The 26,290-nt window shown below is 33.0% G+C and overlaps 7 protein-coding genes and 2 non-coding genes across 9 annotated transcripts; 8 read left to right on the top strand and 1 right to left on the bottom strand.

The window, feature by feature from the left end:
- Window positions 1-74: 74 nt before the first annotated feature.
- On the bottom strand, window positions 75-2,288 carry STT3 (dolichyl-diphosphooligosaccharide--protein glycosyltransferase subunit STT3; the record flags this gene model as incomplete). The annotated part of the gene is made up of 1 exon (XM_004178160.1): window positions 75-2,288. One exon carries the CDS (start codon window positions 2,286-2,288, stop codon window positions 75-77), a length of 2,214 nt encoding a protein of 737 aa, XP_004178208.1.
- Window positions 2,289-4,772: 2,484 nt separating this feature from the next.
- TBLA0Atrna23A lies at window positions 4,773-4,845 on the top strand. Its single transcript has one exon. It is a non-coding gene; the product is annotated as a tRNA-Ala (tRNA).
- Window positions 4,846-7,834: 2,989 nt separating this feature from the next.
- On the top strand, window positions 7,835-10,027 carry PIB2 (Pib2p; the record flags this gene model as incomplete). The annotated part of the gene is made up of 1 exon (XM_004178159.1): window positions 7,835-10,027. The coding sequence occupies one exon, from the start codon at window positions 7,835-7,837 to the stop codon at window positions 10,025-10,027; it is 2,193 nt and encodes a 730-aa protein (XP_004178207.1).
- Window positions 10,028-10,373: 346 nt separating this feature from the next.
- Window positions 10,374-11,690, top strand: PGD1 (Pgd1p; the record flags this gene model as incomplete). The annotated part of the gene is made up of 1 exon (XM_004178158.1): window positions 10,374-11,690. The coding sequence occupies one exon, from the start codon at window positions 10,374-10,376 to the stop codon at window positions 11,688-11,690; it is 1,317 nt and encodes a 438-aa protein (XP_004178206.1).
- A 701-nt stretch (window positions 11,691-12,391) lies between these two features.
- On the top strand, window positions 12,392-14,521 carry TRP5 (tryptophan synthase TRP5; the record flags this gene model as incomplete). Its single annotated transcript, XM_004178157.1, has 1 exon — window positions 12,392-14,521. The coding sequence occupies one exon, from the start codon at window positions 12,392-12,394 to the stop codon at window positions 14,519-14,521; it is 2,130 nt and encodes a 709-aa protein (XP_004178205.1).
- Window positions 14,522-14,941: 420 nt separating this feature from the next.
- On the top strand, window positions 14,942-17,638 carry RRN6 (Rrn6p; the record flags this gene model as incomplete). Its single annotated transcript, XM_004178156.1, has 1 exon — window positions 14,942-17,638. One exon carries the CDS (start codon window positions 14,942-14,944, stop codon window positions 17,636-17,638), a length of 2,697 nt encoding a protein of 898 aa, XP_004178204.1.
- Window positions 17,639-18,334: 696 nt separating this feature from the next.
- On the top strand, window positions 18,335-20,794 carry CWH41 (mannosyl-oligosaccharide glucosidase; the record flags this gene model as incomplete). Its single annotated transcript, XM_004178155.1, has 1 exon — window positions 18,335-20,794. The coding sequence occupies one exon, from the start codon at window positions 18,335-18,337 to the stop codon at window positions 20,792-20,794; it is 2,460 nt and encodes an 819-aa protein (XP_004178203.1).
- Window positions 20,795-22,856: 2,062 nt separating this feature from the next.
- On the top strand, window positions 22,857-24,707 carry SCW11 (putative glucan endo-1,3-beta-D-glucosidase; the record flags this gene model as incomplete). Its single annotated transcript, XM_004178154.1, has 1 exon — window positions 22,857-24,707. One exon carries the CDS (start codon window positions 22,857-22,859, stop codon window positions 24,705-24,707), a length of 1,851 nt encoding a protein of 616 aa, XP_004178202.1.
- Window positions 24,708-25,467: 760 nt separating this feature from the next.
- Window positions 25,468-25,558, top strand: TBLA0Atrna12F. The gene is given in 2 exon segments: window positions 25,468-25,505; window positions 25,522-25,558. It is a non-coding gene; the product is annotated as a tRNA-Phe (tRNA).
- The last annotated feature ends 732 nt before the right edge of the window (window positions 25,559-26,290 follow it).

Raw genomic sequence — 26,290 nt, 5'->3', positions numbered from 1 at the left:
TATATCACCTTGTTTTGATACATATATGTTCAGAAATAGTAGAGAAAGTAATTTACAATATTTTACTTACAGTATTATAAAGCACGTAAGCTAACATCTGGCTTCTTAGCAGCTCTTCTAACCAACGATTTGTGAGTTGATCTTTCAAATTCTCCAATTTCTTTATGTGATCTACCTAACTGATCCTCCTTCTTTAATTGATAAATACGAATCATCCAATTTTCACTTGTAAATACTTCTTCAAAATAATCTAATGGCTCAACATCAGCCAATGAAATTGTTTGTCTACGAACATTATCCATCATAGATCCAGAACCATATATTTCTGGGAATCTTTGGTATGACATTTTATATAATAAAGATTCTCTCATAGTTTTAGTAGCACCGGCATCAACTCTATACTCCCCTTGAGGTGTAAAGAAATCTCTTTCTTTAACCTCTTCAGGCCATATACCTTCCGCAATTCGAATCATCCAAAGGAATTTATTTAGATCATCACCACTAAATCCTAATACACCACCAAATATAACCAAGACATAATCAACATCATGATCTTTCAATATTTCATAGGATTTATCTTCTCTTGATGCCATTGCTTTACCAACGATAGCAATATGAGTATTATTCCATGTGTTGTTATCCACTAAAGTGGTACGGTCAGCCATACCACCAATTTGATAACCATAATCCCACCAAGCAGCAACTTTGGCATCTTCAGCAGTATTCATACGTAACCAATAATAAGCTTCTCTGTAATCATCGATCAAGGCCATTTCACCATTTGGAGTTTGAGAAGGCAGGACTACACTTGGAGAAGAATATGCGTTAGATGTAACCCAAGTACAGTGATAAACGAATAAGTAGAGGTAGAATAAAAATGTTGCAGAAACAAAAACCTTAGAACATAAGGAAACATAAGAAATTTTATTGTTTTTGTTGGAATTACTTTTGATTGAAAAATTTAAGTAAACATCAAATAGTTTAGATAGAGCTACTGCAGCTGCAACACATATAACAGGTGTTAAAGTTAACATCAACCTAATCATGACACCAGCAAAGTAAGAACACAAAACAGAATAGGCAATAACAAAAACATGTTCGTCAGCTAAATCCATGAACAATAAGAAAACACCTGCTGGGAATAGCCAGATTAAAAAGTGAGTGTCAAAGAAAAATGAGGGCCATGCAACAGGCTGATGTTCAGAAACAGAAGCAATAATTGGAATGTGGATTTTAGCATAACTGGTGTCCCACAAGGAATAGAATCTGCCAGTCCAAGGAGCTATAAAACCGGCATATGTTAAAGCACATAAACCTGCAATACCAACGACAAAAATAATCAATAGTGAAACTAACATTACTACCTTGAACTTCTTCCCAGATACTTGAGATTTTACAAAATTACCGACTGCTACAATTTGAATCAAACCAAAAACACCCAAAGCAGCCATGTGATCATTAGATCTGATTGGTAAGAAACCAACAAATGGGATTTGCATCGATGCAAGAGTACCAATTGCATACCATGTTGTATAAGCTGAATACAAACGATTATTATAGCGGCCCATTAGTATTAAAATGAAGATATGTAATGGAATTAAGTTTGTAATAAAGACGTAACCACCCCAAGCAGAAACCATGTAGAAATAAAATACAGCAGCAGCTGTAGCGCTTAAAATAGAACCAGTTTTTTGGGCCTTAATCCAAAACATAAATGTGACCATTAACAAGGTGATGGCGATAGCTTCGTTATCATATGAACCAGCAACAGATCTCGAAATATAACCAGGAACAATAGCCATAAATGCAGCAGCTAACAAACCGGCGCTAGAATCCTTGATTTCTTTGGTAAATTCGTAGGTAGCCCAAGCAGTAATGCCTGAAAATGCTGGAGCAAAAAGAACACATATATTTCTAATATCTATTGGTAAACCAATTTTTCTTAATAAATGCCACACAGCAGCAGAAGTAGTCATTAAACCTGGATATAAAGTACCACCAGTAACTCTTCCCAATGGATACCAGGTTCTATCATCAAACCAGTTTAGAAATTCATAAAAAGAGTGGGAGACTAAATATTTAGTAGCACGGAAATTAAACCATGGGTCAAATTCATGAATGATTGATTCAAAACGAATAACTGAAAATAATCTCGAAGAAATAGCAGCACCAAATATAGTGAAAAAAATCAATGCAGTAAGTATCGATTGAACCCATTTCACGCACCAATGGATATTATTTGATTTTGTAGTGGGCTTGGAACTCACTATCTCACTTTCTTGTTTCATTTTATATTAAATGGTGAGAATATTTTCTGTTTAAAGCTTTCAGTTCTTTATTGGCTCTTTGGAATATCTTCGAAGAACGCTTCAATTTATCTAATTGCTATTTTAAGGATTATTCTAATTATTGAAGAGCTTTACCGGTTCAATTATTGGCCAACTTGAGGTATCCTAAGATGTAAATTCGCTAAAGACTAAGTGGTGTTTTTTTTAAAAAAAAATAATGAAACAGCTAAGGGTTAGATTAAGTCTTCTACTTTTATTTTCTATTATTTCGTGAAATATTCTCTATGCAAAGTGTAGACAGGATTTTGAAATTAGCGAGTTTCCGTTGTCGCGGACGAAGAGGCCACTTTAGGAAAAATCTATCCGTACATGGTGATAGAGTAGATATGTGTATGTAAATGATAGCTTTTGTTAATTAATCCTTATAGCCATGAGTTATATAGAGAGTTTACAAGATATGCATAATAATAGGGGCAAGGATACAAATGATATCTGATGAGAGAGGATTGTGATAGATGTGATAATGGAGGTACCTATATTATTAGATTTCCTTCATTAATATTCTGCTTTGCAAGGTAGAAAGAGGTGTCAAAGATTGATATATTCAATACTATTAGGCAAAGTAGATTCAATAGGGGTTTGAAGGTATTGCTGACTTAATAGTAGGACCTAGAATATGAATTGTGATAATAATATCGTTGTATATTTATGGCTTCGTAATATGTAACTTGTGTATTTGTATTTCCAAGTGGCCCTGCTCCCTTAAAATCAATAACAGTATCTTGAATAACATAATATATAATGATACATACTGTCTCTAACGTAGAATAGTTCGGGTATATTGAGTATCTCTAAGAATAACATGGTAGAGGTCTGATAAATTAATGTCGCAATGCTACGATAATACAATCGTATTGCATGATTCCTTCATAGTGCATGTGCTGCATGAATGTTGTACCTTTTCTATATATGATTTATATAAAGAGCTTGAACATCTCCCAACTTTAGAAAAATTCTTTTTCTGAACTTATATTAATTATATGTGAAGCAAAATCATCAAACTAATATTTGAGTCACACTCATACATCTAAATGCACATCCTGTTGAATTTCTTTTTACTTTGTCAGCATATAAAATATATTTTAATATGGAACCAATAATAAACTCCTTGAATCCAACCACACTAACAGACATACAGATCGCTAAAACCAACACGTACTGAAAACCCTACTTCATCTAAAAAATAGCACAGCTCCACTTAGGGAAGCACCATAAAGCAAATTTGCCACCTTTTGCATACTCACTGCAGCCAATTCTTATGTATATAAAGGGTAATAATATTCTCTAATGCTCTACCTGAACTCTTCTCTCGTAGTTTCTTTCAATAAGAAAGAATGCACCCAAAACGAAGCCCAAACACAAACAAAACAAAACAAAACCCAGATTACCTCTCTATATCCTTTATAACTAGCTATCTTTATCTATATTGAATTATTACTTTCTATTATTATGTTATTTGCTCCAACCTTAGCCTCTGAAGCGTTATATCTCTACTACCAACTCTTCACAGTGCCTCCTCTTACATCAGACACCCTCTTTCTTTGTTAGCGATACAATTTGTTGTAGACATATTGTAAGTACATCAAAAAGTCAATTAAATAATATAATAAAAAGTAATGTTCTCAAGTTTAAGGTAAAAGCAAGATAACCATCCAATCATATGACTACGTGTCACATAATCACATAGCTATGCATTTATATGACTATGATTCATAATATCACGTACTCATGCAATGGTGCAATTGCCTGATAGTTAATAAACTAAGCTTCAGGATAAGCAGTTCTATTTGACAGCGTATAAATAGGACAAATTATCCGTCATGAATTTGTAAGTTTATAGTTCGGTAATATCAATTAATAGTTAAAAAAAATTAGTTATTATTCAAGTACAAGTGGCACTTCAGCTTTAGTGAAAAGAAGATAATAATAAATAATACAAGTTTTATCCAAGTTGAAAAGTAATCAGTGGTACACGACAATTAAGAAAATAACATGTTGTAAACCAACTTAGGAGTACCAGACACTTAAATAGTAACTAACAAAAACTTAATTTAACAATCTATTAACTTATTACCAGTTAATCCTTCGAACTTACCAATAATATTGATGTTTTTTTTGACTAAATACCTATATAAAAGAACTTATTAATTTATGTCTTAAGTCTGAAAAGCTGGCCTTTAAATACTTTTCAAAGGTCAACGCCAGCTTTTCCATTTTACTTTAATTGGTCTGTTTATAAACTTACTTACAAGGGTAGGAGTGCACAGTTTGAGTAATGCTGGCTAACTAGTAGAGATTATGAACCGAACAGATATTCACAGGTATGCAACCAGCAGTTGCTCAGTGTTGTGTACAATTTTTAGTTAGCAACTTGTAGATGAGTAATAATATCGATCTCGTCTAAAACATAATACAGATTACAACGGGCGTGTGGCGTAGTTGGTAGCGCGCTTCCCATGCAAGGAAGAGGTCTCTGGTTCGATTCCTGACTCGTCCATTTTTGTTGTTATGTTTTTACGCTAACTCACTTCCACACGTGATTTTATTCCAGACTATTATAATAGAAAATTAATATACAATTAATATACACGATTTTAAACACTTTTAATCTTAAAGATCAAAATATCTGAAATATCACAATATCTAAATTCCGTTAATCAGTTCCCAGTTCTCTATTTCTCGACCGATCACTTCTTAACTTCCCTTCCATTCTCTTCATTCATATATACTCATATCTCGACACTTCTCATTTCCTCTAATTCTTCTTCTTCCAAATGCAAATTTTGTTCATTTCTCAGAATGGGATAGCTCACATCACGTGATCTCTCCCTGGACACTATAGAGACACTCGATATCGTGACAGCTGTGTAACAATTTTAAGCTTTGCTACTACCAGTAGTATATCTTTTTGGCTGCTAGTTTAATACCAACTGTTTATTAAACTATACAACTATATACCTGAGCCTATGTAAGTTAAATATTATTATTATTACGTTCCGATTTGTTCACTATACACTTCCATCCTTTGTATTTCGTTCTTTTTGTTTTCTAGTTCTTACTTCGTTGTTCTACCTTAACCCTCTAGTTTATTCTTTTAGCTTTAGGTTCTTAAATAGAATTTATGTTCATGATTCACTTACTTTTTAATCTACATGTTCATTCCGTTATCATGTGATCCTGATTTATACACATGACTAACGTAGCTCACACTACGTGACATACTGTAACAATTTATAATCACGCGATCTACAATATTTTTTTACTTACTCATCTTCAGTAATTATTACAGTTTATATTTTCAATGATCAATCGCAGTAATTCCTGAGTGATAATAACAGTGAAATCTCTAACTTAAAGAGCAATATAGAATAGATCGTCATGTAATTTCTCTATATGAGTAATATATAACAATATTAGTTTCCAGATTCCAAACTACACATTGTTGCTTTTTCTCTCTTTTTCTTATATTGTGGTCTTTTGAAAGCTTTTCACCTTTATCTTTATATACTAGCTTAAATCTCAACTCATCTAAAAAGAATGTGCTCACGTGACTTCAAAATTTACTGTGCTACATTAATAATTAGAATTATTATAAATATCTAGCATGAGCATCTTATTCTTCATTACAGGAAACCTTTTCTCATAATGAAACTTTTTTGTTTTATTCAGCCTATTGTACTAATTATAGCATAAAGAAATACATAATAGTTTGTATATATAGATAGGTAAGCAAAGAATAACGAGTTTTATCAAACAATATAAGTTTACAGTTACATACCTTGTTCATAATATTTCTTGAAAATAACATCCTAAGTGAAACTTTATCTGGTAAGTAGAAGATGTGATCCTGTAAACTGCCTAAGCTTGACTATTAACAGAATGTGTGTCAGTTACATTATTTTTATACATCTAATTAGAAGCTAAACTCAACTAAAGGATTCATCTTTATGATATATGAACTATTTCATAATAGGTTAATAGCCTTTTCAGAAAAGACTTGATATGCTTTCGCTAGTATATAGATTTGGTTAGTTTGTTTCACTATGCTAGAAAAGATAAATAAAAATATTGAATAGTTACCTTAAGAATATTTTCTGACAACTTGTAATCCCGTGTCTTTGTTGGAAAACATTAACCTAAACAGTAAGCTATTAACACATATACCTTTTTAGTCTTAAATGTTGTACCAAAACTATATTCACTGAATATCAAATAATTCATTAGTATGGCCAATAATAGAAAATTTACGAATAAAGAGCCTCAAACTTCTGATATAACCTTATGGGCCAAAGAGATAGAGGTAAATATATTTAATCAAGTGAAATAACCTCTTTAAGTCCCACATACAAATATAAGATGTAATTATAATTGCAACTTTTCTCTTTTATATAAAGACAGGAACATATATCTAGCAGGGAATTGACAGATGTTAGCGATTCTTATTAGTTTGGTTACTATTTATTAGTTGACCGACTTTAAGTAATAATGGAGATAGAACACTTCATTAATAAAACTTAATATTTTAAGTTTTGAAAGCTAATATATTTATAAACTACCAGAAAATAGAAGTTGTAAAAAGGCTTTATTTTTGTTATATATATGCTAATTAGATAGCTGGATATAGTCTTTATCTTGGATAATATCATCAGGAAAAACGAAAATATATATATTAATTTTACTGATCCAGAAAAAAGTTTATCAGCTCAGTAAATTAATTCGATTTTAACTAAAGATATTTAGCTTCTATTCAACTTAAATTAAATCTAGAAAATTGTTTAGGAAGTAAATTCATTGTTGCAAGCAAACAAATCATAAAAGGGGTTTTCTATAACTTGTCTGTTTAAATAGACACTGTATACTTGGCGAAACAGCACTATTATCAATTATAGAACTCATTTTGCTATTATGTAGCTTACACATTTGAAAGATATCTAATTTAAATATACTACTGTTATTATTAGCCTTCACCCATGATATTATCTTTATTTAGTGTAGATGAAAGGGCTTCGCTAATAGTAGGAAAATTATCAATTATAACTATAGAGATAAAAATATCTCTTCACACCAAATTATCTCTAGTTTTTATTGACTATCAAAGTAGGAGCGCTTTAGGAGTATCATACATGTTTTACTCACGTGATTTATATCCGGAAATTTTGCAATGCCCTACTTAACGATTGTTACGCATATTACATATCACCATTGAAAGAGTGCTAAAATATATTCATTCAATTACGTATAGTCAAAGGAAGAGAAGCCAAGCAAATATTAGACATTTTTACTACGATTAGAGTTTAGTAACATAGAATATTGATATTTTGGCCATTGTTCGCCTAAGAAAACTGACGATTACTAAGAAAATCGGGGACCTATTAACACAAAAGTAATTTGTATATAACACATTGAACCCCATCAATTCGATTAAGTAACCGTCGATTGTTTTTTAATTAATATACCTGATATTGATATTTAGGTACACCAATAAGATGAACCTAGATAAGATTACAGAAAGAGAAAAAACTGAAAATAAAGATATTATCACGCAAGAAACATTACTGGCTAATGGAAGTACAACAAATATGACTAATTATTCTGTTCAGCCTATTATTAACAATTCAGAAGATATTGGACATAAAAAATCTATTACTTCTTTAAGCTCAGAAACTTCAACAATAACGTTTGAAAAACAGAAAGTGACTCCAAAAACTGCTTTACCTCATAGTTTATTAAGCTCAAGCTTTATGGCACGAGACAGACTAAATCAAAAAAATATATCAGCTAATACTAATATTAACAGTCACTTTAATAACGCTATATCCAATGAAAGTCAACAGGATACTAATAAAATATACCCCACATCTTCCTATTCTGAGTCATTAGAAGCATCACAGCAATCTCGTACACCTGTAGTACAATCATTTAAAAAAAATAATAGCCTTCAAAGTGAATCTGCTAATCTCTCAAACTCAATAAATCTAACAAAACCTGAAAATTCTAAATTTACTGATGGCAACAACCTTCCAAAAGAACAAGCCAACTTGAATGCCAGCGTTCACGAGATTAACTCCAAATCTGAATCAGAAATTCTACCAAATTCATCCAACAGTTATTATGGCAGAGCTCATAGAAATAACGATGAATTAGATGACGAAACAGGCGAAAAAATAACTCAACAAAAAGAGCTAACTGCACAAGCTTTAAAAAGATTGTCTATATTTAAAGGTAATAACATTACTGGCGCCTTTGCAGATATGACAACAAAGAATAGTAAAAGTACCAAATCAAACACAAGCCTAAATTCCATACACTCTAACAATGATTCAACGCACTATACGAGCCCCCTAAAATTAGACAAGAAAAGTTCCAATCATAATCTACGACAGCAGCAATCAATACAGCAACACCAGATCTTCAGGCAATCACAATTAGTGCAGCAACCACAGCGTCAGTCATTACAACAAATGCAACAACAGACTACAAGTTTTAAAAGGCCTATAAATGCAACATCTAATGCCAGTGATTCATCACCACTGAGAAATAATAATCCAAGAAAGAACATTTTTAAGACAAATTTTCCAGAAAATGGTATTGGACTTGAAAATTCACCAACTATGATGTCAATATCTCACACATCCACTACGCGACCTCAGTTGGATAAATTGACAGTAAGAGGTCCATCTTTAAGAATAGGTTCAAGCAATTCTTACTCTCATTCTCCTCTAACCATGAATCGTCATGGAAGTGGGGGTCCTGATGATTACAATATGGGAACACCAAGAAATACATTTTTAAAAGCTCAGCAAAAAAAGAAATCAACTAGACAAATCAATAATCCAAAAAAACCACTCTATATACCAGCTGTTTTACGTGACATATCTGAAACTAATTTAACTAACGAAGATTTAAAAAATCCACCGAAATTAGAAACTGCACTTTCAAATATAAGTGATAATAGTCCGATTCATGCATCGTCTATGCAGGATAATCAATCATCTAGGGCAAGTATTCACTCCACAAATTCGTTTGTAAAAGATACACTACAAAAATTTATGCCTTCATTTTTTTCCAGCTATAATGAAGGCTCTGATACTGATTCTACTATAACGTCCTTTGAGACAATTAAAGGTAATAAATCTCAAATAATGATACCAAAGAGAAGCCATTGGTTGCCTGATCAAAAAAGGGATGGCTGCCATTATTGCAACAAACAATTTACTTTTTGGGAGCGCAAACACCATTGCCGTCATTGCGGGGACATCTTTTGCCAACAACACTTATGCCATTGGCTATATCTGGATGAGGATGCACAATTTATTATTGGAGGTGGCGGCATAGGCTCGCTGTGCAAAGTCTGTGATAATTGTCTGGAAATTTACGAAAAATTGGTAATAGAAAGATCTACCTTTACAACGAACGCTCGATCCAGGAATACTTTGGGGGGGAGCTCGTCAATAATTAATAAAATAAAACAAAGTAATCAAGAATCGGTAGTTTCAAATAATACTGTGACTCAACAAGGAATTCCTAATAAGAAAATATCAAGAGCTATTGATAGTAGTTATCAAGGAATTGATTCACAATTAAGCGATGGAACAGGTGCCGATACCAATGAAGATAGAACCGCACTTGGGAGTGTAGTAGGATCTGTTCCTGCGAACTGGAATTGGAGCAGTTTTTAATACCTTTTGCTATTTTTATATTACGCGCCACCACATAACATCAGGATGTATATATTTTGTAATCATATAGAGTATTTATTTATTATTCATACTATATTCCAGTTTTTTCCTGCCCTCTACTATTTCTTTGATTTACCGGATAAATTAAGGTTACGTTTGAGCACTTTTTTCTTTATCAGGTCCGAAGTTTCGCAGTTCTGACAAGAATATTTTATACAAAATACCGACTACAAATAAACTCAAGTAAATAATCGAGCAACATTCTTCATTAGCATATAACGTACTACCAGAAGACAGTATTATAAGACTCCAAGAGTTTGAAATTATATATATATTCAAGATTAGAATGGAAGATACTAAGGCAAATATAAATATAAAAGCATTGCTACCTAAGGATTGCAACATTTCAAAGCTAGAGTCCAGCTTAGCTGCAAATCCAGCGTCTCATGAGGCCTTACAGAGGCAACTTTCTCAAATGCAGCAACAGGTTCTACCTTTAAGACTTTTATTTAATAACTTGTTATCTATTCTTTCTGGAACAAATGATACAATAGCTGATAATGAAATATACTATTCCACAGTTCGGGAGATGGTAGTTGAAATATCTCAACAGCTTCAAAATATATCCGGTAATATGGCGCAATTAGAACCAATTCTTTCCACAGTAAGATCATATAACCAAGAACCAAATCGTAGTTCATTTTCACAGCTACTTCAGAACTTATCAGAGACCAAAAGTTTATCCCAAAAGTTCCCACAGCCAATTATGACTACAGCTTCATCTAATAAAAGATCAAAATCGCAAGCTGCTACTCCAATAAGCTCTACTTCTAACCAAAACGTTAATCTGTCCAGCGTCGCTCCTGCACCCGCTAAGAAACCAAGAAAACGTCAACCAAAGAAACAGACAACAAGCTCAAAGAAGCAAAATATACAGCCATCTCAACAGAGTCAAAAGTCTACGCCTACTGCGTTACCAATAAAGAGTCAAAAATCAGCTCCACCCCCTAATTTAAACCCTACACAATTTATGGCAGCAAACAGTGTATCACCTACTAATGTAATCAATACACCGGTGATTGCAACTCCATTAAATGGAATAAAGTCTCCAACTGTTAATTCTCCACAAGTTAATAATAATCTTATAGGCTCAAATGATATATTTCCTGGCTCAAACCAGCATATTAGTATGAATAATATTACACCAGCAAATATATTGAACACTAATTTAATGAGTAATAATGGCAATATTAATAACAATAGCAATAATAGTAATAGCAATAATAGTATGAACTTTAACGTAAATGCTAATATGAGCCACAATAACGGTAGCAATAACTCAACTAATAATAATAACACAAATAATAGTAATAATAATAATAACAATAATAATAATCATAATAATAGATCCAATATTAGTATGGGTTATAACAGTAATATTGCAAACAACAACCATACTATGCATAATGCTAATAATTCTAATAGCAGTGCTAGCAATCATACAAATAGCAACAATAATGGAAATAACAATGCTAACAACAATAATATTAACAGTATTGATAGCTCGAATCTCAATCTCAGCAACAGCAATAATGGGGGAAATGATTTAAATTTATTAGACTTTAACAATATTGATTTTGGGAACAGTCTAGATTTTGTTTAGGTTACTATAATATACTCTATTTAACTTAATCCCATAAAATTCAATTCGTACGTGGGAACTTCTATTATATTTTGGCATTTAGCCATTTTCGCTTGATATTTCACATAGTACTGTTCACCGAATTCCATGTGTTAGTACAGATAGAATGTAGTATCAACTATTTGAGTAAGCCTTTCGTATAAAGATTGGAAATATTCCTTCTATATGATTACAATGGCACTAAGAAAATTCAAGCTACTATTGTATTTCTATTATTAATATGTCGATCAACTTGTAAAGTTTATACCACAAGTTTGGATCTTCTATTGAACAATTTAGATTTATTTCTTAAATAATTGTAATATTTTACTTTTGTAAGACCCAATTTCATGACTTGTAATACTTTATGATATTCTTACAGTAGATAATATTTGTATGTTGTGAAAAATATAGCTAATTAGGTGAGTCATAAATGCCGAGCTTTGAAATAGAAAGACCGACGATGATTTCCAAAGCTTATCTATGCTTTTGATGCCCGATGAACTATATACGTGAATTCGTGAAAAATTTTGTCATTATATAAACAGAGCTTATTTGTTCAATTTTATTATTGATGAATCTTTTGTTTTAGAGAGTTGATTATTATACTTCAAGACTCTCTAATTTCTAGTCTTTATTTTTTAAGATCCCACAAGCTTCCTACTCAAGTGCTACCTTATAAAATGTCTGTCCAACTAAGAGAGGCTTTTGAAAATGCCAAAAAAGAAAACCGCCGTGCATTAGTCACATTCATGACTGCCGGTTACCCAACTGTTGAGGATACAATTCCTATTTTAAAAGGTTTTCAAGAAGGTGGTGTTGATGTTATCGAATTAGGTATGCCATTCTCTGATCCTATTGCCGATGGTCCAACTATTCAAGTTGCCAATAATGTTGCTTTAAAAAATGGCGTCACCATGCTACAAACATTGGACCTTTTGCGTAAAGCTAGAAAAGAGGGAGTTACTGTGCCAATTATTTTAATGGGTTATTATAACCCAATTTTGAACTATGGTGAAGAAAAATTTATTAAAGATGCTGCTAAAGCAGGTGCTAATGGGTTTATTATTGTTGATTTACCCCCAGAAGAAGCCTTGAAAGTTAGAGGCTATGTGAGAGCTAATGGTTTGAGCTTAGTACCATTGGTCGCTCCTTCAACTACTGAAGAAAGATTAGAATTACTATCTCACGTGGCTGATTCCTTTGTCTATGTCGTTTCACGTATGGGTACCACAGGTGCCCAAACCTCCGTTGCTTCTAATTTAAGTGAATTAACTAGCCGTGTTAGAAAGTATACTAAAGATATTCCAATTGCAGTTGGGTTTGGTGTTTCTACCAGGGAACATTTTACTGCTGTTGGTGAATTAGCCGATGGTGTTGTCATTGGTTCAAGAATTGTCACATTAGTTGGCCAATCCAAACAAGCAGATCGCCAAAACATGGCTAAAACTTATGTAGAAGAAATCTTAGCTGGTGAAAAGCACAAAGTGTTAACTGTTGATGAATTTAACACATTACATAAAGAAACCTTATTAAATGCTTCAAAATTAACAACCATTGCAAATGAATTCGATGAGAAGCACAAATTTCCAACTAGATTTGGTGAATTTGGTGGTCAATATGTTCCTGAAGCTTTGCACGCCTGTTTGAGAGAATTAGAACAAGGTTTTGAAGAAGCTTCAGCAGATCCAAAATTCTGGGAAGACTTTAAATCTTTGTACTCTTATATTGGTAGACCATCATCTTTACACAGAGCTGAAAGATTGACTGAGTACTGTGGTGGTGCACAAATTTGGTTAAAAAGGGAAGATTTAAATCATACAGGTTCTCATAAAATTAATAATGCGTTAGCTCAAGTTTTATTAGCAAAAAGGTTAGGTAAGACAAAAATTATTGCTGAAACTGGTGCTGGTCAGCATGGTGTAGCTACTGCTACTGCCTGTGCCAAATTTGGTCTTGAATGTACGGTTTACATGGGTGCTGAAGATGTTCGGAGACAAGCATTGAATGTCTTTAGAATGAGAATCTTAGGTGCTAAAGTCATTGCAGTCACTAATGGTACTAAAACACTAAGAGATGCTACTTCTGAAGCTTTCCGCTCTTGGGTTACAAATTTACAGACCACTTATTACGTTGTCGGTTCTGCAATTGGCCCTCATCCTTACCCAACTTTAGTTCGTACCTTCCAATCGGTTATAGGTAAGGAAACTAAGGAACAATTCGCAGCTTTAACTAATGGTAAGTTGCCTGATGCAATAGTTGCCTGTGTCGGTGGTGGTTCAAACTCAACTGGTATGTTTTCTCCATTTGAACATGATACTACTGTTAAACTATTGGGTGTTGAAGCTGGTGGTGACGGTATTGAAACTGAATTCCATTCTGCTACATTAACTGTGGGAAGACCTGGTGTTTTTCATGGTGTCAAAACTTACGTTTTACAGGATTCTGATGGTCAAGTTCATGATACCCATTCTGTTTCTGCTGGCTTGGATTATCCAGGTGTCGGTCCTGAGTTAGCATTCTGGAAATCAACTGGCCGTGCTCAGTTTATTGCAGCTACGGATGCTCAAGCTTTAGAAGGTTTTAAGCTACTATCTCAATTAGAAGGTATTATTCCTGCCTTAGAATCGTCTCACGCAGTCTATGGTGGATGCGAGTTAGCTAAAACTATGAAGCCTGAGGAGAATTTGATCATTAATATTTCTGGTAGAGGTGACAAGGATGTTCAAAGTGTTGCTGATATTCTGCCAAAGTTAGGTCCTCAAATTGATTGGGATTTAAGATTTGAAGAAGACCCATCTCGTGGCGTTTAAGTATAAGCTGCCTTTTTTTTGGATTTTTTTTTTAGTTTTTTTTTATTAACATTTATACATTTTTCTAATATGTACGCTCAAGAACTCTTATTTTTCTTTCATTTCTAGCTTAGAAGGTGAGTAAGAAATCATTAAATATGTATTAGTAACACAAACTAGCTTGCGGTACATTTGAAGTCCTGACACGGTGATTTTGTTATTATTTATGCATGCGTTTTATTTCTAATATACTTTTTTTTAGTCTTGCATTTCTTGATCTACATCGTCTTTTTTAAAATCGATCATAGACAATGCGATGCGATGACTTCATGGTTCCATGGAAAATATTTAGTGCTATAAGGAAAATGTTCTTTTTAACTACACTGATTGTAATTCACGGAACAGAATAGAAGTTCAATAAGCTAGGTACTGGACTATAATATGAATAGAGACCTAACGTTTTCAAAACAACTAGGTGTACAGTTAGGTATTGGTATTCAATTTCCAGGTCTACGAGCATATACAGAGAATGTTTCTAAGATTCCTCCTTTGCGTATTTTAACTAGACCCACAAAATTAGAGCTTCATAAATATAAAAGTCAAGCAGCTGTAAACCCACTCGAATCTTTTTCAGAAGATGAGGTGAATAACAGTCTTAGTGAGAATTTAAATTCAGACGATAATATTCCAGCAATTGATTTTGAAAATGATCTAACCTACAATCATTGGAAAAACCTCCTATTATCTAAAATACACTGGAATTCCTTAGATCCAGATATCCGAGCAAATTTTCATTTATCTCAAGATGATCATCAAAATACCAGTTATCTGTTTGATAATATAGTGGATTCCCCAAATTTTAGCCACGATTATTTCCCTTCTGAACTGAAGCAAAAAGTATTAATTCCTCCAACTAGTTTAAAGTTGGTTGATCCCACAGTTGGGGATTTGCTAGTAATTAATAAGGCTCAGAATGTATCAGAAGGTCGCCTGGACACTGCGACATATCAATTATTGGTTTACGCCTCAGGGCAATCAAATTCATGGTTAAATATTGCAGTTATTAAGCCAAAAGACTCTAATTACGTGATTCAAACTCCAAAATTAACTCCCATTAAAGAAATTGCCATTGATGAAATTTTTGGAATAAAGAAAATAAATATTAATGCAACTATTAAGAGTATTAAGATACCAACTTTTTCTTCATTATATAATAAATCAAGTGAGATACTGACTCTTTTAACTTCTGACTCACTTCACATATTAAAAATATTAGATATTCTACCAGAATACAGAGTTTTTAACTATAAAATATACGAGCCACTTAGATTTAATGATTTTAGTGATTTTCCAATAGCTGATGTTTCATTTAACCCTTGGGATATTCATCAATTCGCAATAGTGGATATCAAGGGTAACTGGGGTATTGGCGTTTTACCAAAGAATAAGCGGGAAGGAAGCTCTATTAAGATTCTTCGAGAATTTCAAGGAACAATATTTGAGACAGATGAACTATCCAATTGGAAAAAAATTGCCTGGTCTACTAAATATACCAGAATATTGGTATTATCAAGGTCCAAAATTGTAGAAGTCGATTTCGAAGAAAATTGGCAAAATAACCTGGTTGAAGCCAAATCTTGGACTTCTATTTTAGATTATAAAAGGTTTAACGATTCAAATGGAGTTCTCCTAACCTCAAAAGAATTAATAATTATTGGCCCGAAAAATGGTTCATCAGATTTAACTAGAAAAATATCTTGGAAGCATGATTTAAAATCTACCATGGGAAAATTAAAGATTTCTTTTACAAGAATTCCAATCGGCTCATCTGAATTACTTCTCATATTCATAACTTCAAATACTAGCAACAAAATATTCTGTCAAGGATTTTTAATTGAAGGTGAAAATAGCATTTATTGTTTCACAACACCATTCATTACTAAGCTTGAGGAACTTAAAGGCGGAATAAGTGATATTCAAGTAATAACGAATGACTATAGAGAAATAAATAATGATTCTGATCGTAATAATGTTGACCTCTCCAATGAACTTCTATCAATTAGTGCATTAATTAAAAATTCAAAGAAAGGTGAATTTTATAGTACAACGTTTACAACAATTCCCACAAGCCAGATTAGCCGAAAGAAGCATGTTCATTTTAATCCGTTAGCTTCAGAACTAGAAAGCCAATCAGAAGATACGAATTTTAAAACTATGCAGGCATATTTTAGCATTCTTAAGGAAAATCTCCATTCTTTAATATTATCTCATACTCAATTCGATAATAATGAAAATGAAGAGTACGAGACTTTTCAAGAATATGGTTACAGTCTATCACAATCGATAAATGATAGAATATTGGATTCAGAAGTTAACGTACCACATAAATCAATAGTTCAGCATATATTATTTGAGCATCTTTTAAAATTTCCTGACAACATGAATAATCTTACTGAATTTACCTCATTATTTGAACAAATATCTGAATTTTACACAGAGAAAGATATCATATTTAGTGGTTTTGACAATATCTTTGATATTTTAATACACGAAAATCTATACGATTTGAATATGTTATTTTCCAAACTTGTTGAAATTTGGGAGCCTATGTTTGCACATTCTGAGTACTATATTAGAGGTATCATTTTCTCTTTGTTGCAAAGTAGCATGGGATTTAGTATTGCAAGCCAGATAGATGGTCTAGAAAGGCATTTAAGGAATGAACTAAGCCAAGACTATAACGAATTACTTGACGATTGGGGTAGGGAAAATTGGGATGATGATATCAGTACAAATAGTTTTCGATCATCTATACCATATAGTAGTCAACCTCAATTCTTATTCAGCAGTCAAACTCAGATTCCGACTATTAAGTCATCCCAGTCTCATTCTACTAGAAGGAGGAACAAAAATTTACCTTCGGGTTCCGGAAAAATATCAAAGAGACAATATGCCCCTTCATCTCAAAGAGATATTTCACAATCATCAAGTTTCATGTCATCACAACCTTCTAGCACCTTGCCTGATACAATGACTCCTGCATTTAGTTTACTTCAATCATCGATTCCAACCCTTTCACAATCTATAAGTGCCAATAGATCAAAAAAGAAGAAGAAGAAGGTGGGTGGTTTTGGATAATTCTTGAAGTCTTTTTTAAATTAACTCTAATGGTATTTTTCAACGAATTTTTATTAGCATTTAAGTTAATTTTCATCATTTAATAGTTACATCTACTTTGGCATATCATTTTCGCATTTACTTTTTATATTTATTTTGTTTTCATTTTTTTCATTCAATTAATCACTAATATCTTACTCAAATTTTATTCACATTTTACTTACATTTTACTCACATTTTATCGACATTTTTCTTCTATTTATTCTCATTTTATTTATATTTTGCCTTAAACAAGTTATTCCAACTATAGACATTTGTAATTCTTTTTTAGGTAAATAAAGTTGTGATCTTTCTACATCTTATATATGTAGCATATTTATAAAGTATTGTAATAATAATATTATCACTTGAAATAAAAATCAAAGATAAAGATATTATTACTCGTAACTGGTCTAATGAAGTGGAAGTGAGCCCTTTTGCCTGAAACAAGTAATTTGCCCTTAAATTTCGAAGAAGCTATAACCGAGTTTCTGAAAAAATTTGGGAATTTTTGAACTTACAGGATTCCCAATAAAGACAGGCACTAACTTTTGGTGGTTAAATTAACTAGGTTTATAAACAAACTACAGCAATAAGGTCAAATAAAAAGACAAATAAAGGCATATTTGTGTTGAATTTTTACCTGGCATATAATTTTATTAGCATAGCATAGCTACAATGCTAAGAATTTACAGTTTATTATACTTTCTTTTGACGACTCTATCAATTTGTCATGCAGAAAAGGGCGCTAACAAGGACTTGAGTTTTTACGAATATACTGAAAAATCATTATTATGGGCACCATACAGATCTAATTGTTATCTCGGCGTAAGACCAAGAAATATTGATCAAAGTCCACTTGTCGTTGGTCTAATGTGGTTCGATTCTTCTGTGAATGATGGCCTAAATAGATTGAGACATTTTGTTGACCAAAATGATGGAGTTAAGCAATACACTTGGGAAGTGTACGACCCAAGACTAGGTGGTAAGGAAGTTATTATTGATGAAGAAAACAATTTAAACCTCACCCTTTATTTTGTTAAAAGCCAAGATGGCGAAAACTGGTCCATTAGAGTTCACGGTGTACCAATTGACACTTCTCGTAAGCATACTGCATCAGTTGTTCTATACCTAAGTCAAAACGGTGAAAATGATGGTGAATCACAATTAATAAGATTAGGTAATGGAAATGATATAGAGTTCGTAGGTCATTCTAAAGAAATGGGTAAATATAATATTAAGCTATTTGACAATTATGGTAAATATGCTGAAGCTGCTAATTTTGAGAATTTAGATAATCCTGAAATATATGAGGGATTAGATTGTTCCAAGACAGCTCATGTATCATTACATGTTCCTGATGAAGAAACCTGGAAGGCACGTGATATTTTCCAATCTATACTATCTGATTCTGCTACTTCAGCTGCACAGGCATTACAAGGTGAAGTTAATCCAGATTTTTTGCCAAGTTTATTAACTGTAAGAAACATTTTCCAATTTCAACCAGGTAATTTCCATTTTATTCAAAAGACGTTTGATATGTCAAATCCAGAAGGGTTTGAATTTGATGTTGTTTATAACGCAGCTAAGTCACCAAATAAATTACGCAAATCCAATAGAGTTACTAATTTAATAACTTCGACATTAAATGAAATCCAGGCCAGGTTTAACAGACATTTTGATCTAAAGGGACAAGATGAGGAACATCGTGTTTTTGCGTTGCAAACATTATCAAATCTATTAGGTGGTATTGGCTATTTTCATGGTACTCAGATTGTGGACCGTGTCACCGAATTTAATGATGAAACATTTGAGCCAACAACTTTTAGCCATGCTAAAGAAGAAAGCCCATTGAGTCTATTCACAAGTGTTCCTAGCCGTGGGTTTTTCCCACGTGGGTTTTACTGGGATGAAGGTTTCCAATTATTGCAAATTATGGAATATGATTTCGACCTTGCATTTGAAATTATTACCAGCTGGTTTGATTTAATTGAAGATGATAGTGGTTGGGTAGCAAGAGAAGTTATTTTGGGTGCAGAAGCAAGAAGTAGAGTTCCAGAAGAATTTACTGTTCAAAGTCCAAACGTTGCCAATCCGCCTACTCTGTTAATGACTTTTAGTGAGATGCTTTCTAGAGCTATTGATTATCAAAATAGTGTTAATTTCAACCAAGATAAAGAATCAAATGATAATCAAGAAAAAACATTACGTGAAGACACAAATCAATTGGAACAAAACTCTAAATTATTAGTGAAATATGCTAAAAGAATCTATCCAAAACTATTAAAACATTATGAATGGTTTACCACTTCTCAAAAGGGATTGACTGAAGATTATGTTGAAGTATTTGAAGAAGAAGGTATATTATCTAAGGTTCATCTAGATCATGTTTATAGATGGCTGGGTCGTACCGTTACACACTGTTTGCCAAGTGGGTTGGATGACTATCCAAGAGCCCAACCACCAGATGCTGCAGAATTAAATGTTGATACATTAGCTTGGGTTGGTGTTATGACAAGATCAATGAAACAAATTGCGCATGTCCTTGGAGCTGAAGATGATGAAAAACGTTACTTGAAAATTGAAAAAGATATCATTCAAAATTTGGATAACATTCACTGGAGTGATAAAGATAAATGCTATTGTGATGTAACATTAGACGACTATGAAGATGAACGTCAATTTGTTTGTCATGAAGGCTACATTTCCTTGTTACCATTTGCATTGAAATTGATCCCAAAGGACTCTATTCATTTGGATTCCATCATTGAATTAATGTCAAATGAAGAGAAATTATTTACGGACTATGGTTTAGTATCATTATCTAAACAAGATGAATATCATGGTAAAGGAGAAAACTACTGGAGAGGGCCTATTTGGGTTAACATAAATTATATTTGTTTAGATGCTTTAAGATTCTATTATCCGGAAGTCATTACCAATGATTCAAAGGGAAATAGTAAAGCAATGAAGCTGTATAATGAATTAAAGAATAATTTAATTGATAACATTTTTGAAAACTGGCAAGAAACAGGCTACGTTTACGAAAACTATAACCAAAACGATGGACGTGGCTCAGGCGCCAAACAATTTACAGGTTGGACAGCTTTGGTAGTTAACATGCTTGGTCGTATGTAAGTGTGTAGGTAAACCAGATTAAAAAAAAAAAATAAAAATAAATCAAGTGAACAACCCAAGACGTTTGAAAAATCAATCTTAAAGATTCACTCATTATATTTTTTCTTTTTCTAGATGATAAATTAATAACAATTAGCTAATACACATGTAGATAGATAAATATGTTTAAGAAGAAAATGATTTAATTAATTGTGACAAATTACGAAATTAGTAGCAGATTAGAATAATTTGGTCTGAGCTTTATTCATTTCTTATTTATGAGTTCCCCCTTTAGGTCACCGATCGTTTCCCTGGTTCTTGCTGAACTGGAATCCCTTTGCGTATTACTCAGGTAAAGAATATACGTGTTTAGTTTGATTCTTAATCAACCGTTCAAAATATCTCAAAATACCAAGCTGGTAGTCATCACTACTAATTTGGAGTACTTATCACTACGGTCTCCTTTAACAAGTAATATTTATAAACTCCGACTTGCTCCTGGGTTGCTTAGTTAATGTTAATCATTATCATACAGTGCAAAGCATCGCTTGCTTTGCGTACTAACCATGCTTTGATGAACTATCATTTTGGGTAAATCTTGCTGTTTTGATCAGAATAGGTCTTCTATATCTTACCCAAATTAGTAGTTAGATTGATATTTCTAAACGCAGTAACTATTTCCTATCGCATTTTGCCAAGCTTCTATAGATTTCCATACTTAGGACTAGCCAGCACCGGAATACCAAATATATCTCTATCTTGCCCTATTAGTAGTTTTTGTCCTGTTCTGGGTGCTGGTTTCCGTTTCCAGGGCGATGCAGTACCGTACAGAGAAAAAAACGCAGCAGCAGACACATTTCTTGTTCTGAAAAAAATCGAATTTGCCGGAAGTGGCCAAATAAGGAATGTCAGCATTCTGAAAACACATCAGCCGAAAAAATTTCCGGAGTCGTCAGACCAGCTTTAGCCAGCATAGAGCCAGCATCTCAGAATCTGGCACCAGATCTCGCTACAAACGAGACGATTAAAAGGAATGAATAGATGTTAAAGTAAGAGGTGAAGACAAGCAAAAAGCAAGCAATTCATACTGATAATAGTAACGGTGAAATGATTATTCAAAAATTATAGTATGATAAACTAGATGTTTTAGGAACTGAGATTAGATATGTTAATATATGATATGATAAAATTATAGTTTCCTAAATGAAAGCGATTGCCATGATGATGCTTGTTTGGAGACTGATGGTTATTGGTGTTATGTAAACAAATAGAAAGCTTGGTAACTGGTTGTTAGTTACTCCTGGATCAATACGCTTTAAAATATTTTGCGACGAAGATGTTAGTATTAGGACTTGTTGATACTTGTTTTTAATGTTTGGAGCTATTGTGTGGGGCTCCTTAGACGCCCCGCCATGAAACATTGAAGACTTGGTTGTATTTTAAACTACTCTTGGCTCAAGTGATACATCGGCTAGAAGCTTTTGGTACATATAAAAGGAGTACTGTGTAGTGATTTAGGGATATAATTTACTTTTTTCTTTTTCGTTTCTTATTTCTATTCCTATTTCTATTCTAAGGTTATACTTTAATAAAAAGAGTAACACTAAATACTAATTTCTATTAACTTCAACTGAATTTCCTTATCTATCACTTTCCCTCAAGTCAAGTCTAAGAAGAATACAAACTTCATTTAATAGCTAATATTACGATCATATTCCAACTACTTTCGATTCATTCATTCCTTTTCCGTACTAATTTACACCAAATTAATCCAACTTAAAATCCGTCACTCTTTTAAAAACTTACTTTAATCAGTCCTTCGTTATTATAACCAACTCTATTCATTCACTCTTTATTTACCAAAAAAAAAGAAATATAATCAATACGTATTATATTTAACTATTAACAATTTATCATCCAAACACAAACTAAATTACCCCAAATCTAGTTTATTCATTCATTCAAATACTTGATCGGGAAGTATAGAAATATTCAATAATTAATATATATATTTACCCAAAAATTAATTCAATTTAGCTTCTTATCCAATATCAAACCTAATAAAAACCAATAATCATTAAAAATGCAATATTATTTACTAATTGCTTTATTGTTTACTTTGACAAATGCTCTTCCATTACCAATTTTTCAAAAGAGAAAATATGTCACAAGAATGCACACCGCTAGCACAAGTACTTTTACCGATGTTTATTCAACAACTACTGAAATAGTGGTTGCACCAACAGTGGAATTCATTATTAGTGATGATTTAACTTTCACAACTACTTTATATCCTTCAGGAGTCGATACTAATGTTGAACCAACTACCACATTGACATCTTATATTATTAAACAAGTTTCAGGTCACGCTCATAGCAGTAATGCTCCAGCTACCTCTCAAGTTCAAACAGTGTCGACTACTGTTATTGAAAATACTCCAACTACCTCTGCTGCTCCATCTCCCTCCACGCCGAATACTCTAACTCAGCAAACTTCTACTCAGCAAACCTCTACTCAGCAAACCTCTACTCAGCAAACCTCTACTCAGCAAACTTCTACTCAGCAAACTTCTACTCAGCAAACTTCTACTCAGCAAACTTCTACTCAGCAAACTTCTACTCAGCAAACTTCATCTGTTGTTGATAAACAAATTTCTAAAGTTGCTTCATCTACTCCACAAACTTCAACTTCGCAAACTTCAGAGGAGCAAACCTTCATTCAACTTACCTCGACTCAGCAAACCTCGACTCAGCAAACCTCGACTCAGCAAACTTCAGAACAACAAGCCTCAACTCAACAAACTTCAGAACAACAAGCCTCAACTCAACAAACTTCAGAACAACAAACCTCAACTCAACAAACTTCAGAACAACAAACCTCAACTCAACAAACTTCAGAACAACAAACCTCAACTCAACAAACTTCGGAACAACAAACCTTTATTCAACTTACCTCCACTCAAAAAACCTCCACTCAGCAAACTTCTACCCAACAAACTTCGACGCAGCAAACCTCCACTCAGCAAACTTCTACTCAGCAAACTTCTACTCAACAAACATCATCTCAACAAGCTCCTTCCCTAGCTCCTTCCTCTGCTGTTGACAAGCAAGTTTCTACAGCTGCTTCAGCTGCTATTTCTTCTCTCCCAACTGCTTTAACATATTCTCCATATAACAATGATGGTACTTGTAAAGATGGTAATACAGTTCAAAGTGATTTACAATTGATCAAATCTAAAGGTGTCTCTAAGATCCGTGTCTATGGTGTTGATTGTAATTCATTAGAAACTGTTAATCCAGTTGCTGCTAAGTTGGGCATTACAATTAACCAAGGATTATGGATTAGTGGTAGTGGTGTTGATTCTATTGATTCTGGTGTTCAAAGTTTAATTTCTTATGGTCAAACAAATGGCTGGGGTGTATTTCAATTTATTACTATTGGTAATGAAGCTGTCCTGTCTGGTTTTTGTTCAGTTAATGATCTAATAAATAAGATTTCTTCTGTTAAACAACAGTTAAGAAATGCAGGCTATAATGGTCTGGTTACTACCAGTGAACCACCAGTTACTTTTGAAAACAATCCCTCTCTATGTACTTCAAGTGATATTGATTTTGTTGGGATTAACGTCCATTCATATTTTGATGTTAACTCCCAAGCATCAACTGCTGGTTCATTCCTTAAAGGTCAAGTTGCAATTACACAAAATGTATGTGGATCAAAAAATGTGGTTGTTACTGAAACTGGGTATCCATCAGCAGGTATTCAAAATGGTGGAAATATTCCAAGTAAACAAAATCAAATCATTGCAGTTAACAGTATTTTAAGTGATTATTCGACTGATGTTACAATTTTATCAACTTTTGATGATTTATGGAAATCTCCTGGTCCTTATGGTATTGAACAATCTTTTGGTATTATTTATGATTTAGCTTAGATTATAAAAGAAGAAAAAGATTTGCCAATCAATACATGTACCATAATATCGCTATACATAGAGTAAAATAAGCACAACCCATTACATTATTTCCTGCATTAAAAAACTATAGATTTAGTTATTGAACAAATACATCCTAAAAATATTAAAAAAAAAACATTTCATCATTACGATTTCTTCTATTCTTATTATTCTTAAAATCAAATATTTTCATCATTTTTTTTCCATTTGACTTTTTATTATTAGAAAATATTTTTATACTATTTTATTATTAGCTTTTTTTATTACAAATATGTATTCATTGTATAATATATATATATATTACAAGAACAATAATTTTCTCACATTAGTTTGAGTTCAAGACAATAATTACTTTATTACCTAGTAAAATGTGCTTGTTTAAAGGATTGCTGATATTGAAATAAATCCTAGTTACCCAAGTAACAACATTTTAAAAATGCAACATTTGCTATTGTTATACCTATTATCAATCAGGCAAACGAAATTATTTTGTGACATAGTGATACTGTCAGTACACTGTGTCAAGGGTTAGGAGCTTACAAGCCCTAACTAAATCAGAGATGTTCGCATCAACATGTTGCGACGCGTAAACTCGCTTGTATATAAAGCGATGCCCATGAGGCATCTATATAGAATTACACAGAATAAGATAAGTAAGTTATAGTTATAAGAATAATCATGGTTATAATCATCTGTAAAATACTAGCCAGATCACTATATAATAAATTTCCAGAAATAGGCGGATTTAGCTCAGTTGGGAGAGCGCCAGACTGAAGAATACTTTGGTTTAAGATATCTGGAGGTCCTGTGTTCGATCCACAGAATTCGCATGTTTCTTTTTTTGTTGATGTCACGTAGTGTGAGCTACTTTAGTCAGGTGTATAAACTAAGATCACGTGATAACGGAATGAACATGTATATTAACAAGTAAGTGAATCATGAACATAAATTCTATTTAAGAATCTAAGGCTAAAAGAATAAACTAGAGGGTTAAGGTAGAACGAAGAGGTAAGAACCAGAAAACAAAAAGGACGAAATACAAAAGATGGAAGTGTATAGTGAACAAATCGGAACGTAATAATAATAATATTTAACTTACATAGGCTCAGGATCTTGGAGTGATCACGTGGTCATGGCGTGACTAACCATGACGTATTAGCAAGCGTGACTAGCTCAATCAGTCACGAGGGAGCCATGACCCACATGGACTACTAGCCATAGTAGTATACGCACGGTTGCAACCGTGACGTAGGATTAGTAATAGCGTGACTTGTGATGATAAGTGAGGACTGGCGACTAACCGGTTCGGGATGTGTTGGTAAGTCACCAACGAGAAATGATGAATATATAAAGAGGCGACCTTTGGTCGATTCTAGGATTTCTTGATGTACAGGAAGTCAAGACTCATTAGAGTAAGAATATCTACAGATAACAGTTAGTTAGATTTAGATTGATACTTATATATTTCATGACAGATCAATAAGTAGTTATTGATCTTTACATCCTCTAACAAGTGTCACCGGTTAACTCAGAATTCCCGAGAGACACGTGCTATCAACGGA

This window comes from Henningerozyma blattae, chromosome 1, assembly GCF_000315915.1.
Source record: "Henningerozyma blattae CBS 6284 chromosome 1, complete genome".
NCBI classification, from domain to species: Eukaryota; Fungi; Ascomycota; class Saccharomycetes; order Saccharomycetales; family Saccharomycetaceae; genus Henningerozyma; species Henningerozyma blattae.
The sequence above is the reverse complement of the archived record's forward strand: the minus strand, read 5'-3'. Positions and strand labels throughout refer to the sequence as shown.